We start from the raw sequence: 14,695 nt of genomic DNA, 5'->3' as shown, positions 1-14,695 counted from the left end.
GCTGAAGTACCATGTGGTACTTTGCTGTTATTGAAAGCAAAGAAATATGAAAAGAAATATGAAAATATGTCTTTATAATAGACATCCGGCAGTAGGAATTTCCAAATTTGCTATAGCACAGTGTTGCACTTACTAAAGAATGTGGCTTGGGTTTTCTGTCACGTAACTTGAATGTTTTTAATAGTTGTAACATAAAATATTTTTCAGCCTTAGCAGAAGGAGGATTGTCTCTTCCAAACCTCACTGAGAGCTTATCCAGTACTCTCCGAGATGCCAATGAAATGGTAAGGAACTCTTTCATAAAGAATCAGAGATAATGTGGGTTCCACCTTGGGCATCCTGCTGAATTGGATGTGCTTTAAACATTTTCACTCACCAACTTTTTTAATTCACACTTTTAAACTGCATACTCAAAACGAGTGCTAGAATGTCAGAACAACAAAGGAAAAAAGATCACATTATACAAACTAATTTATGTTTTTAAAAAGCTGGATGATTTATGTACTTCTGTATGTGAGAGCCATTTTGCACTTTTATTTCTTTATTGTTTCTAGTTTTAAGGCATGTTAAACAGAATAGAACATTGCTATGCTCTGAGCTGTTGCAGCTTTGAGTCATCTTTTAATTGCTTGTGTGATTAAATTATTAAAGTGGGTTAGCTGAGGCTGGAGTTAGTTAAAGCTGCTTAAAACATCAGAATAGTTTCTTATCCGATGTCTGCTCTAGTCCATGGTTCTGGAAGCCTCCCAAGTCAAGGTAATCTCCATTCCCTTTCTCTTTTGGTATTCCTCAAATGCCTGGACTTTCCCTCTCTGATTTTGTGTAAAGCTTCTTGGTAAGATGTAGCTGTGACATAAATTATAGGACATAGGAGAGAATATGGAGGAGAGGAAGCTCTGGGGGAAGCTATACATTACCGATATATAAATATGTGGGGGGGAAAAAGTAACATAGAAAGAGACAGTGAAAGACAAGAGGGAGTGGACAGAGGCTGAAATTCAGGAAATTTGGTTTAAACATAAAAGATGTTTTTAATGTGGAGTGGCCAAACACTGGAAGCAGGGCTGCCTTGGGCAGCTGGATTGGGCTGGACAATTTCCAGAGGAGCCTTCCAAGCTCCACAAGGCAAGTTTAATGTTCTGGAGCAGGAGTCCTCTTCTCCTGGCCTGTCCTTCCTACACATTTCTGCACAGTCATGGGCACACTTCACCTTCCCATTTAATATCTATGATTTCATTCAAGTCATAGCATCAGAGAACATCCTCAGGTGGAGGGGACCCACAAGAATGATCAAGTCCAACTCCTGGCTCTGCACAGAGTCCCCCCAAAACAACCCCCAGTTGTGAGACTGTGTCCTGAACTGGCAGATCTTGAGGTGCCTCCTCTGTCTGCCACACTTCCTCTCTTAAACTCTGGGCTTGAAACTCTGATATCAGATACATCTAAATTAAAGTTCTCTTCATCAGAGGAACATTTGCCTGCTGAGATGTTCTTCCCCCTTTTTGTCAGCTGGATTGTAGCTCCTTCTAGTATTTCTCCATCCTCAGTCCAGGCTGTTTGGTTGAGGAAGGTAATTCCTTGCTGGTGAGAGCAGCTCTGCAGCCAGATAGTTGCTAGCAAAGGATTGTTAGGATTTAACTGCATCCCTGATCTTTGGAGGGCTGAAGGGCCTTGTTCCTCTTTAAGTGTTGCAGTCTTTTATATCAAATAAAGAAATGTGCATATCTGTGGGTAAAAAGATAAAACAGTGTGTCATCTGTTTGCTTATTTTTAAATGCTTGAATTTTCATGGCATAATTTTTCAGTGTGGAAACTTACTGTTAAAAAAAGCTTGGTTGTGAACTATAGTAAGAATGATTCAAATTCCTACCAAAAACCAGTTTTGGAGCATGCATTACATGGATTTGTTTTGTTTTGTTTTGTTTCTTTGTTCTAGGATTATGATCCTCCAAGTGAAGGGCAGGTGGTGAGGAGAATGAATAAAGGCTATCACAGGGATCCTGTCCTGACTCTTTTAACCAAATTAAATCAAGCACCTGTTTTTGCACAAAAAGCAGTAGAATACTTGGAGGTAATTTACAGTTCTTGGCTTTCCAGTACAGTAGTTTTGAAGTGATTTTTTTCCTACTTAAAAGTAGATAAAATATCCCAAGCTTATCCTTCCTGTTGGCTGTAAAACAGCTTCATACACTTCATTCCCTGCTGCAAGGGATCCAACTTCTGTTTGCTTTGTTCTTGTGTAAAACTCTTTAAAGAAGTCTCAGTGCTATAAACGATCTGTACATCATATGTACCTCATTTTGCAGATATTTGTGTGACTGTCCCCATGTCCCAGGTTTGTCCTGCCACTTGGAGTACCAGGGAATTTTCTGTCACTTCAGCAATGCAGGTGGAATGCTTAACAGTACAAATACACTGCATTTAACAGCCACAGGAGTGTTTTAGGGAGCTATGAGGAACAACCCAGCAAGTGTTTACATGTACTTTGCACATGCTGTTGAAACTGATCTTGGAACAAAACCTCAAAAATTCCTATTCAGTTGGCAGAAAAAAAAGAGGCACAGAAAAATGTAATTATCTGCATCACAATTTTTTTGTCACACATCTGAGTTATTTCTGTGTTGGAAAATAGCACTTTGGACTGGGTGTTCATTCTAACTGACATAGCTGGAGGAATGTTTGAAGGAAATTAACTTTGAATACTGCAGCAATGGTTCATGAGCACCTTTATTTACAGCAGATACTGCTTTTTTGTGATGCTGCTGATGCATATGCAGTTTCTTCCTTCTGTCTTGGTCAGTTTAGTCTAAATAATTACTAACTTGACTCACTTCCTTGCTGTTCCTTTGCTAATTTTTTGGTTTTGATTGTTTATTTTGCTAATGAGCTCCAGTGGCTGGACTTGGTGAAAAGCTTTCTACAGTGTTAACTCCCAAGTCTGCCTGTAATTGCAGTGACATTTTCTCATCAGCACTGCCAATTACAAGTGCAGCTCTGATTTGCTTTTTCCTTTTCCCATTGTCACAGACCACTCAGTCTGTCCATACAGGGCACTCATAAACTGTCCCCAGATTCTGGCAAGGTGTGTGCAGGTGTCCCTTCTCCTTTAGAGGAGAATCAACATTCTCCTGGATGTTTCTTGTACTGCCTTAGAGTGAAACTGCACATTTGTGTGGGGTGTGTGTGTGTGTGTGCATTCTACCTGGAAGCAACCTGGGTTTAACCTGCAGCTTTGAAAGTCAGAATCCAGGGAACCATCCCTATTTTTAGTGCCCTCCAAACCTACTTGAAAATTGAAGCTTTTATCTGACATGCAGTGCAGAGAGTCAATAGCTTTTAGATGCTGCCAATGTTTCAAGGTCAGGCAGTCAACAGTGGCCAAATCTATAATATCAAAGGCTTCATGTGCTAAAAATGTAACTTAGGTTCTGATCACGTTGAGATACCACTAACAAAATAAATAATGTTTGGCTGCAAGTGTTTCTTTTCTGTCCAGTACTGATAAATTGAGATCTTAGCTTCAAATCTAGATGATATCTCTAGGGCTTGTTTTCTTCATCCAATGTAAATAGAATAAACGTAAGTTTAAAAATGCTTTCAGGGTTAATGCAATTGGAAAACAATGCCTGGGTTTGGAAGACTTACTCTGGGTTTTCATATGTGCTGTGGTCTTGGTGTTCTCTGCAGGATTCTGATGGCAGCATTGGGGAACTCAGTGAAGGTCAGAGACCCAGGCTGACCAGAGCACAGGAGAGAATCCTGATGGGAAATTCCATTTTCATGGAGCATCCAGCTGCTCAGAGCTCTGGGAACAGACCACACCAGAGTCTCCGCTCTGCATCTCCAGGGCAGCTTGCCCAAATTGGAGGTACAAGTTGGTTCTTATTTTTTCTCTATTATATTCATGTGTATTAGGAGGATTTTCCATAGTAGAATCTGAAATAATTTCAGACCATACATTCAAAATCCAATATTTACAGGCAATTCCTACAATGAAATTATTAATATTCCTTTTTCAAGAGCTGGATTTGTTTCAAGCCTTGTCTTCACTCTTCTTAGCAATTTTCTACAATTGGAATAAAATCATGGCAAATACCCAGTTGCCTATACAAAATTAAAGTGTGTATCTTATTTTTTTAAGTCAAATTCAGTTCTGAGAAACAGATGGAAGCAGTTTCCATTGGACAGGTGTTAACACCAGCAGTTCAAGCTCCTTCTGTCTGTCCCCTTGCTCAGCACTGCTCCTTTTATCACTCCATCGTGGCAATGCTGCAGTGGCTCATAAATGGCAATATATTTTAGCTTCATATATTCCTCTAATGATATAAAAATTAATGTTTTCCCAGATGGATGGCTTAGGCACACACATCTTGTACAAAGCAGGGATATGTTGCTGTGGTAAAGCAGGGAAATTTATTTTATTTCAGTGGAAAGTAGTGCTGAAACCAGTGGCCTGTCCTTCCTCTTCTTTATTTTTTTATCCCAGGTTCTCTGTTGTTGTCTGAAAATGTCCTTTTATACTCCTTTAATGTAACTGCTGCAAGCATGTAGAAACTATTTTGTTGACTGTGGTTTTAAATGTGTCTAAATTAGACTGAAATAATTACTACACTGTTGCAACACAAACGTGGTTGCAGTCATTCATCAAAAGTTGTGTAAATTACAGTGATCAAACAGCTGGTTTTCTGTCCTTTTAATTTTCACATTTCTGAATTTGACAAGAGAAGCTTATCTCACATTATTAACCCTTGACCAGTAGGAAGTGGATTGAAATTAAATGTGTTTAACACGTGGCAAAAACAAACTTGGAGAAAGTGGAATATTTGCTTGGTTTTGAAGTGATTAACATTTGAACTGCTCACACAATAACCTTTTAAACCAGCTATGACCTAACATTTTGGACAACTACACCAGTGTCAGCCTTGAAAATATGTTCTGTACTTTATCTATTGTCAAACTTTTCCTTTAAAGTAGTTTGTTGAAGGTTGTTTGGAGATGGGTTGCATGAGGTTTCCTGAGATAAGAGATTTCTCCAAGTCACTCCTTTGTCTCTGTGTTGGTAGAGGTCAGTCAGCACTAAGGACACTGTGATGTAGCAATAAATCAGTGATCAGATCATCTGCAGACTGTAAGACAGGGGGGAATGGTTTTAACTCAAAGATGAGAGATTTAGATTAAATGTGGTGAAGAAATTCTTCTCTGTGAGGATGGAGAAGCCCAGAGCAGCTGTGGCTGCCCCTGGATCCCTGGCAGTGCTCCAGGCCAGGTTGGACAGGGCTTGGAACAAACTGGGATAGTGGAAGGTGTCCCTGCCATGGCAGGGATGGAACAGGATGAGGTTTAAGGTTCCTTCCAACTCAAACCATTCTGGGATTTCTCTTTTCTGTAAGTCTCTAACAGTGCTCAGGACCAGGGAGCTGGAGGGTGCCTGTTAATGGCAGAACCTGTCTCTATGTCTGTCTGTCCTTTTGTCCTCCTTACCCAGGCTGTCCTTGTCTGTATCTGGCACAACAGGGTTCTATCTCCTTGTATCTTTAAAAATACATTTTTTTAATCTATTTAATTTAATTTAGGATGGCCTTTGACTGTCCTGTAAATATTTTAACACTTCTCAAACCTGTTCCTGCATGTGATGCTAATCCACCAGCAGTGTGTTTCTCTACAGATTTTTAAGCTTATCTCTGAATCTTGTAGTGTTGTTTTTAGTTTTTATTGCAGCATATTTTTAAGAGGAGGCAAGTGCCCTGGACTAACTGCCATAGGGCAGTGCCCTGTGCTTTTACATAAACTTTATAATCCCAGACTGAGTTCTATTGCATTCTGATGATTTTTAATTTAGCTTCCCTCCCCACCTCTGAACACAGCACAGTCATTTGTTGCATTGCTAAGGAAACGACATTGTATAAAAGCTTGGATCTGCTTTCAAGACAAGAGTTGTTTTCATATCAAGGAGAAACAGAAATCCTTGTTTCTAAGTCCTTTTGTTAGTGAAGTGAACAGTGAATAGAAAACAATCTGGTTTGGAGGGAGGGTCAGGTGAAGGGTGGAAGGAATGATCTGTTATTGTTTCCACTTTCCTTCCAAACCCTTTTTCTCTCTCCCCTGGGATGTGATTGCCTGTCCTTCAGCCTCTAGTGCAAGTCAACTATTTCCTGATAGCCACAACAGCTACAATTCAGGTCCATCATTTTATTTGGTAATTATTTTCAGGGCTAATACTAAATTATAGTTACACCCATGGGTGTCAGAGCTCACATATTTGAGGGTGTGCACCTCTGCACATGAAACCTTGCAGTGGATACTCAGTTCCTCTGTCAGAATGAATCACTCACAGAGGTGTCTGTGGGGACTGTGTGTCTGTTTTGGGTTTTCAGTTTTGTGACCAGTTTTTTTTTGTGTTATGGAAACACAATGTCCATTTATAGGATGGAGCAGGTGTTGCTCATATAGGTACATAACAGCATCTTGTTGATCAGTCATTTATAAAGCCTTGTTTCCAGTGCTTAAAGTCAGGGATATAAAAACCAACATGCAAATGAAATGTGGCACATGCAGTCTTAAAGTGAACAATAATTACAGTTAATTAAGCAATGATTATAGTTAATTAGGCTTAAAATTCGTTCTTTGGCTCTGTATGATAGCAGAAGGCTAAAGTTAGTTCATGAGCTGTCAATACATTTTTCATAAAGATGTTTTACACACTTGCAGGCTGCAAAGCCATGATAAATGTTGGATTAGAGAGCAAATTATCCTTTTAAAAGAGACTATATACAGGTTTCTTTTAGTTCATACAGGAGTGAAACATTTTAATGAAGAAGCTTTTGCAATTTCTTTCCACTAAGTATGATAAAGCTCATTAAGCATATAATGGTATGATGAACTGTACAGCTCTGAAGCTTTCTCAGATGCTGCCACATTAGAAATCTACAGATGATAAAGCTGATTTATTTTTTCAATTTCCACAGCCATGTATTTCTTATTTCATTTTTATCCCCACAAGAGCAATTTAAAGGGTACACAATGAGCCATGTAAGGAGGAAATCATTCTCTTTACCACTGCATGTCCCACTGTTGGAAGTTTGAAAGGCTGCGCTTTCTGCCACATGAGTTGACTGGGAGATTATGGCTCCAGATCATTAAGGAATTTTTTTCTCTCAGCAGAAATTCTTGAAGATGCAGATACAAGTCCTAGTCCAGTGCTTTTGGCTGGACTGGAGTCACAGCCAGGTTCAAATCCTGCTCTGCCAGCAGCCCAGCCAAGCTGTAGAATGTCACCACTCCCAGAGGATCTGTCCCAGGTGAGCTGAAAGGACTTTTCCTGTGCCTAGTCAGAAGGAGCAAACTGAAACCTGGGAAAATAAATCTTCCTGTTTCACTATCATGCCAGGCATCACAGAACTGGTGCATTTAAAGTGACACATTCAGCTGAGAAGCTGCAGTCAAAGTGCATGTGTGCAGTAAAGGTGATTGTGCTTCCCATAACAAATCCTTATCCCTTCTTTAAAGCTCAGACCCTCTTTTTTATACTTTCTGCACTTCCTCACAGCTTCACTGGTCTCACAGGATCCATTCCTATACAGTGTTCATTGGGGCATTCCCATGTTTTAGGGGCACAGTCCTTCCAATGCAGGATAACATCCTGGATTCATGGCTGGGGAAGTGACAACAGAGATTTGGCCTCATGAGTTGTAACCCACTGACTCAGCATTGCAGGAGCTTCCTTTGTCCTTGTAGGGGCAGGGTTGGAAAGGCAGTGGGGGATGATGAACCTCAGAGCACTTAAAGGTAGAGAAACATCTTATTGATCTCTGCTTCAAATCTAGACAGTTAATTTTTTACTACTTTATTAGAATGTGCTGTTACCTAGAGATGATGGTTTACTTGCTAACTAAATTCAAGTAACAGGTGACAAAAGCTAAAAATGAGGTGGCAGACTGCTCTCTAATATGTAAGGCTTCACAGGGTGTTTAAAAGCATTATATACTTACCATGGTTGCTGTGTTCATGGATAAATTCTGTCCTTCCTTGATGTTTTTTTTTTTTTGGTATTTGATGCTTTATTTGTATTAAAAATAATCTAAAGTATCTTACATTAAAGTGCCTTTGGCTTTATGTTTTTGAGCCTTGATGTGTATTGTGCCATTGGTGTCTGAGCAGTTCTTAAATTTGTCACCTGAAGTGATGTGCTGCATCTTCAGAGAAGATTTTTAATGTTACACTTCTTTTACTTCGAGCTCATCAGAACAGACTTTCTTGGAATTACTGTTCACAGGTAAAAGTGTATTCTAGCCAAAAGTAGTAGTGACAGAGAGGGTAACACTTGTGTCTTTCACAGAAGATATACAGATAGTTAATATATTATCTTATCCCTTATCTGTAGGTAGTTGTACATTATCTTATCTTTAGAAACTTTTCCTTGCTCTGAGCTCTTAGTGTGGCTTTTTTTCCTTGCCTGCTGGCATGCAAAACACCCTCCCTTCAAACCATGCCACCAAACCCCAGAACTTGGTGTGGTTTTGTTGGGTGTGTTTTTTTCCTGAGTGTGGTTATTCCTGATGTAAAACTCTAAATCACTTTCTCACAGGGTAACACTGTCATTTCTTGGAGGTTATCATATTTATAAGTGCTTGCTCCATCCAGGAGAGATGTTTACTGTGTCTGTAAGATCCTCTGCAAGATCTGTACACCCTTCTCTGAAATGAAACAATAATCCCTGTACCAGGTGATTGGAAAGCTTGTTGTGACAGCCCTTATCTACCTTGTGACAAGAAGGAACCTTTCCCCTGGTTTAATTAAGGATTGCATCTGTGTTCAGCTCTGCCATTGGATCTGCCTTGTCACCTGCCTGCAGGAGACAGATTTTCTGGTAACATTATACCAGCTAAAGAGAGCAAGAGGTACTGAGGCTTTCAGGATGATTCATTCATTTTATGCAATGTTTAAGGCAGAAATCACTTCAGACTTCTTGAAGGATTTCCTCACAAGTTAGTCACTGACTCTCACATCTTGTTCCACATCTCCAGACAATGTTTGCCTTCATTGAAATGAAACTGTATCACCTACATACTACAAAGCCAGAAGACAAATCTATTTAGGAGCAAAGTTTGCTGAGAGACCTGAGAAAATGCAGGATTTCAGATGGTGTCCTGCTGGGCCTTGGGAGGTGATGGCAGAGCCTGGGTGGTTTCTGCAGCTCGTGTGAGCAGGACCCTGGGCTCAGGGAGGTTGTGGCAGAGCTGTGGAGCTGCCAGCTTTGTTTTCTCCCTGGCACTGGTGTGTAGGTCAGGTTTTCACCAGCAGAAAGAGCACTGAGTTTTCACACAGGGCACAAGCAAATGCCTTTTAGTCGTGAAGAGTGAAGTCTGTGTGGTCACTCAGTCCAAAACAAATGGCTTAAGTCATGCAGGAATTTTCTTATCTACCCAAATTCCTTGGCTGCTCCTCCATTTCTGGCATTAGACTTTTTTTTTTTTTTTTTGAGATTTATATATGCTTTTAGCCACTGTTAGACAGAAAGCCAGACTAAATGCATCTTTACTTTGACCCCTCCTGTCCATTCTTGTGCAACAATACAGGAATTGACTGTTATTTGTGGCCATTTTGCCCCCATGGTCTTAGCTCTAAGAAGAGAATGACATGGAGGAAGCTGGGCTCTTCCTAATCTAAATAAATCATTTTGATCATGGGAGGGACAGGAACATTGAAGTCATATTTGCGTGGCTACGCATTCCAGAGATGGTAAATCTAAATAATTTAAGTCCCAAGTGCATTGTTAAAATCTTAGAAAATCACTTGCTTGCAAAATATTTTCATTATATTCTTTTATAAGTATGGAAATTTTTATACAATCCACATTTTTTAAGTGGGATTGTCACTTTGGTATTCTCATTAGCTTTCATTTTTTTAGTATTTCAAAAGACATGGTTTTTTTTTAATCTTCAGGAATGCATAATTGTAGGTTATGAATCTGTGTTATCTCAAAACTTCTGTTTGGTTCAGTTTAAACTGAGTTTTGCTGTGTTATAAATCCAGTATAAAAAAACCTCACTTCAGATGGACCAATGAGAACTGCTATGCTGCTGACATTTAATATTCATTTAATATATTGGTGTCCTTCAGTCACGCTTCCATGAGACCTTCATGCTCTCAGAAAATAATCTCCTTTTTCTCATCTTGTCTTTAAATTTGTCTGTTTTAAGAGAAAGCTTAAGTCTTCCAGATAGGCACATAGTGACAGGACAAGGGACAGTGATTTTAAACTGCTAGAGGGCAGGGTTAGATTAGAGATTAGGAAGGAATTCTTCCCTGGGAGGGTGGGGAGGGCACAGGGTGCCCAGAAAAGCTGTGGCTGCCCCATCCCTGAAATGGGAATCCAGTCCAGGACCAGACTGGATGGATCTTGGAGCAAGAAAGTGGGGTTTTTTTTTCTAAAATCATGGCCAAGGAAATAAATTCTAGATTTGGCCTGGGTTTTCCTACCTGTGCGCTGAAATTTTTATATTTCTTTTCTCTTTCATCTTTCTCTTATTAGTCAGGAGGGTAATACCTAGGGGAGATATCCTGGGTATTGAAAAAAAAACAGGGAAATTTTATGTTCTTTCCACTACATGCTTTGAGTAAAAATTTAAAGTCTCCTGTGTCTTCAGGTCTAAATGGTACTTATCCATCCATTCCTGCTGCTCCCAGGATGTTTGTCTAGAGGGAATAGCTGTAATAGGCTAAATCAGAGCTGCATTCTCTTGGAAGTCAGATGTAGGGAGAACACGTTTAATGAATCTTTAAAAACTTCTTTGGATGTTTCTTGAAGCTGAATGTAATCTTGCTGTGCTTTTACATCAAAAGGGAGATTTGTAATGTGATTTTAATGTATGATACCTAGGAGGAAAGCCAAGGAGCTGCACACGTTGAGACTGTGAGACCCCGAGTTATCTTTGTGAGAAGGAAATCTGAGGAGATGCAACAGGAAGGTAAATCAATGTCAACCTGCAGTGTTCTCTCAGTTAAGCATCACTTCTAAATGTTGTATACTGACATAATTGTGCTGATTTTTTAAAATTTTTCATTCCTACAACATTTCCAGACATTGCTGTATAGATGTGTACAAAGTTATGGCTGTATGTGTACACAGTTACATTATTGTTGGGGTGCACTGAAAAGATTGGAAATTCAGCCTGGAGAAGAGAAGGCTTCAGAGAGACCTTGGATCCCTTTGCAGTCCCTGGAGAGGGACTTTGGACAAGGAAATGGAGTAGCAGGACAGTGGGCAGTGGCTTCACACTGCCAGAGGGCAGGGTTAGATGGGATGTTGGGAAGAAATTCTAGTCCCTGTGAGGGTGGGGAGGCCCTGGCACAGGGTGCCCAGAGAAGCTGTGGCTGCTCCTGGATCCCTGAAGGGCTCCAGGCCAGGTTGGACAGGGCTTGGAGCACCCTGGGATAGTGGAAGGTGTCCCTGCCATGGCAGGGGGTGGAAATGATGAGCTTTAAGGTCCCTTCCAACCCAATGCATTCTATGATTCTATGAAATATATCTGTATGGAAGCCATGAGAGAATCTTGGCAATTATTTATTTCAATTTGGATTTGCCAAGAGCATTACAATGTGCATTTTCTGTAGTCAACTGAATGTTAATTGCTTTATAGAGTGCTGTTCAGCAAACGAGATGTTCATGATGTTGTGATAAAGGGAGTGGTTCCTGTGCTTGAGAAAACACAGGAGTGCTACAGAAGAACTGGAAGATAATGTGAAGTTAAGATCATGCAAATGTGGGGAGAAAAAGAACTTTTCAGTGTTAAAATGACCTGGTTTGAGATGGGCTTCAAGCTGGAGTGTAACAGATAATGATTTTCTGTTCTGAAGGACACTAAGTATTAACTCTGCTATTTTTGGAGGTTGCTTAACAGTGTTTGTAAAGGTGTTCAGGATGATGAAAGAGAGGGAGAAAAAAATCTTTTGTTGATTGTAGTTCAACTCAGTGTGGGAATAGCATAAACTGCGCACATGACTGCCATGGGTAATTGTTTTAGCAGATAAGAAGTTTGTGGAGGTGCTACAGTGAGATGTGTAGCAGTTTTAATCTTACATTCTAAGAACAAGAATCTAAAAAACCTGCCTGTCTGCAATATATGCAATTATAATTGCTCCACCCTAGCACAGAGAAATTCTTCCTTCAAGCCTTTTTAAAAATAATTCTTTGAACTTCTTCCATTTAATTTTTTTAAAAGCATCTCATCGAATTCTAAGGGAATTATTTTGCTTCAAATATTTATAAGTGGTAAGAAAAGCCCCAGGCCAATGTTATTGGTCGTGGGACTTGGAACCTAATTTCAAAACCGTGGTTTGCATATGAAGAAAGTGATGAATAATGTAAAAATTATCTGTGGATAATTAGTGGAAAAGCTTCCAGAGCTGAAGTGGCACAACTTAGTGCAGGTCTGTGTTTACCTATTTTACCTCTGCATTTATCTGTACTGTAACACAAGGAGTTTGGGCATGGTCCAGCTGTGTCTGTCAGCTGGAAATGTGTGACCAGGAGATGGCAGTAGTCAATTTTCTTTGAGAGGAGCAAAAAGAAAAAAAAAAAAAAGATGATTTATATACCAGGATAATTGAAATCTCATTTGAAGTATACATATTTAATAAGCCAATAAAAATCTCTAGGATTAGCAAATGGAAACAACTGTCTGTCACTTTTAACCAGGATGTCTTCTCTGTCTAAGCTTTACCACAGAGACCTTAATCAGGCCAAAAGTTGAGGGTAAAAATTAATAAGAAGCATTTGAAAGAAAAAGGAAAGACTGCAACATGATAAGTGTACGTGGGTTTAAGTAAATACAACATTTTAAAATTAAGCACATCTGTTCCTGTAAGTTCAAAGCACCTTGTTTATAAAAACTTCATGTCAGATGGTTGCCTTCCCTGGGATAGCAAGGGACAAGGAATGCTTGCCTGGAAATGCAGAGGCATTCTGGAGGCAGGACCATTTTGGTAGTTTTTCAGGGTTTAAAGGGTAAGTGGTTGGATTGGTATTAGACTTTAGGAAATCCAAAGCCCTGAGATAAAGTGTGAATTCATAATGTTGAGAGAAAATTGTTTTGGACTTCATGTTGGATGTAAAAAAACCCTCATTTTTATTTAATTGATAAGTACATTACAAGATTTGATTCATCTTTTGGTGGCCATAAACATATATACACATTAGAGCTTTCTTTTGTTGTTTAAAAATTTCTGTGGTCTGCAGTGAACATGTGTTTTTACTGAAAGAAAGTTGATTGATGGCTTCTAATGAAAGTTGAAGTTCAGGACTGTTACAATATCATGCCTGAAAGGGTAAAATCTCCTGAAAAGTTACAACTGAAAATCAAGCCTGGATGCATTATTAATTGAAATGTGTGCCTTCTCTAGACATAGTGGAGACAGTGGTTTGAAAACATATAGTTGTAGTACATAATATACATGCATATGTATTTTTGGCTTTATAATACCCTTTAATCTTTGTACTATTCTTTCATATATCTTCATGAATTTAATAGGATAGTAATTGTTGTGGTTGGTGAATGCTCGTATTTCCAGAATTTAAGCATTTTCAGGCTTACATTAAAGGGATTCAGAATTTTTAAATTAAAATGAAAGAACAGGTGGCAATGCTTGAGTACAGAGCGTTTTTCAACTTTAATATGAGCAGTTCAGAGGTAGATATATCTTCACTTAATTATTTTCCTACAGCATAGATTCTCAAAATGCAACCTAGAGAGCACAACTTGATGATAGTAATTCCTTTTTATCTCCAGCTCGTGAATTTTATTCAGGCAGTGTAAATACATGGAAAAGGAATATTGGGACATGAAGCAATTGGCTTTGTTTCCACAGAGAGATTGCACAACTGCTTGTGGGAGGAGATGATCTGTGCAATAAATGAATAAGATGACAAGAAGGCCTTAAAACAATCTGTATAAAAACAAGAATTCCATAGTTGTTCAGTATTGAAAATGGGCTGCTTCTGTGCTAACACTGACATTAGGCTGCATTGAAAGCTGTAAAATATGGCTATAACAAAATACTTCTTTGTCTTTCTTCTTTAGCCAGGAATTGCTCTGAGTTAGGTTTTGGGTTATTTTTTCTTAAAACTATTGTGGCATGAGGCAAATCTGTAACAGATGCTTGAAGGAAGGAAGAAGATTAGGATAAGGCTAAAGGTCTTTCTTTTTTTCTTGGAACTGTTTTGGTCAAACTCAATGACTGTTCTACTGAAAGCTTACTTTTCCCTTAATATCCTGCTGTTCCTTTTTTTTTTTGGCCTGAATTTCACTGAAGGCTTTTGCTAAAGACTGTCCACACCACCCTGGATATAGCAGCCAGTGAAGCAAGCCAAAGCTCTTCTTCCACACTGCAGGGAGAACCACCACAACCTGAGAGGCTGAAATAGTCTGTGTAGCCTGTAATGCTCCTTGAATTTGCCTAATTTCTGAGGGAAGATCTTGGAAATTGGAGCAATGAAATCACTTAGCTGTAGTTAAGGCATTTTTCAGGCAAGTTTTTCATGTAAGTTTTTTTCAGTGCTTCTTCAGAATTCTTGTCACAGACTCACAGAGTGGTGTGGGTTGTAAAGGACCTCAAAGATTATTTAGTTTCACCCCATCCACGGGAAGGGACACTTCCACTAGACCAGGTTGCTCCAAGCCCTGTCCAGCCTGGCCTT

At 39.3% G+C, this 14,695-nt stretch overlaps 1 protein-coding gene across 13 annotated transcripts in view; it reads left to right on the top strand.

Moving 5' to 3' along the window:
* KIAA0586 (KIAA0586 ortholog) overlaps positions 1-14,695 on the top strand; it is an 85,523-nt gene that overhangs the window by 31,444 nt on the left and 39,384 nt on the right. For 5 of the 13 annotated variants that reach the window (XR_002001878.2, XM_015631303.3, XM_033514994.1 and 2 more), the window contains exons 26-30: positions 208-284; positions 1,937-2,071; positions 3,688-3,868; positions 7,159-7,298; positions 10,880-10,967. Coding sequence is in view for 7 of the 13 variants with exons in the window: in XM_015631303.3 (XP_015486789.1) it covers positions 208-284; positions 1,937-2,071; positions 3,688-3,868; positions 7,159-7,298; positions 10,880-10,967 (621 nt within the window). In the remaining 6 variants the exon portion in view is untranslated. Of the gene's footprint in view, positions 1-207; positions 285-1,936; positions 2,072-3,687; positions 3,869-7,158; positions 7,299-8,722; positions 8,898-10,879; positions 10,968-14,695 lie in introns of all 13 variants that reach the window. The other 8 variants (XR_001522248.3, XR_001522246.3, XR_004497815.1 and 5 more) reach the window with 4 other exon arrangements.

This window comes from Parus major, chromosome 5, assembly GCF_001522545.3.
Source record: "Parus major isolate Abel chromosome 5, Parus_major1.1, whole genome shotgun sequence".
NCBI classification, from domain to species: domain Eukaryota; kingdom Metazoa; phylum Chordata; class Aves; order Passeriformes; family Paridae; genus Parus; species Parus major.
This window is presented reverse-complemented; position numbering and strand designations above follow the sequence as displayed.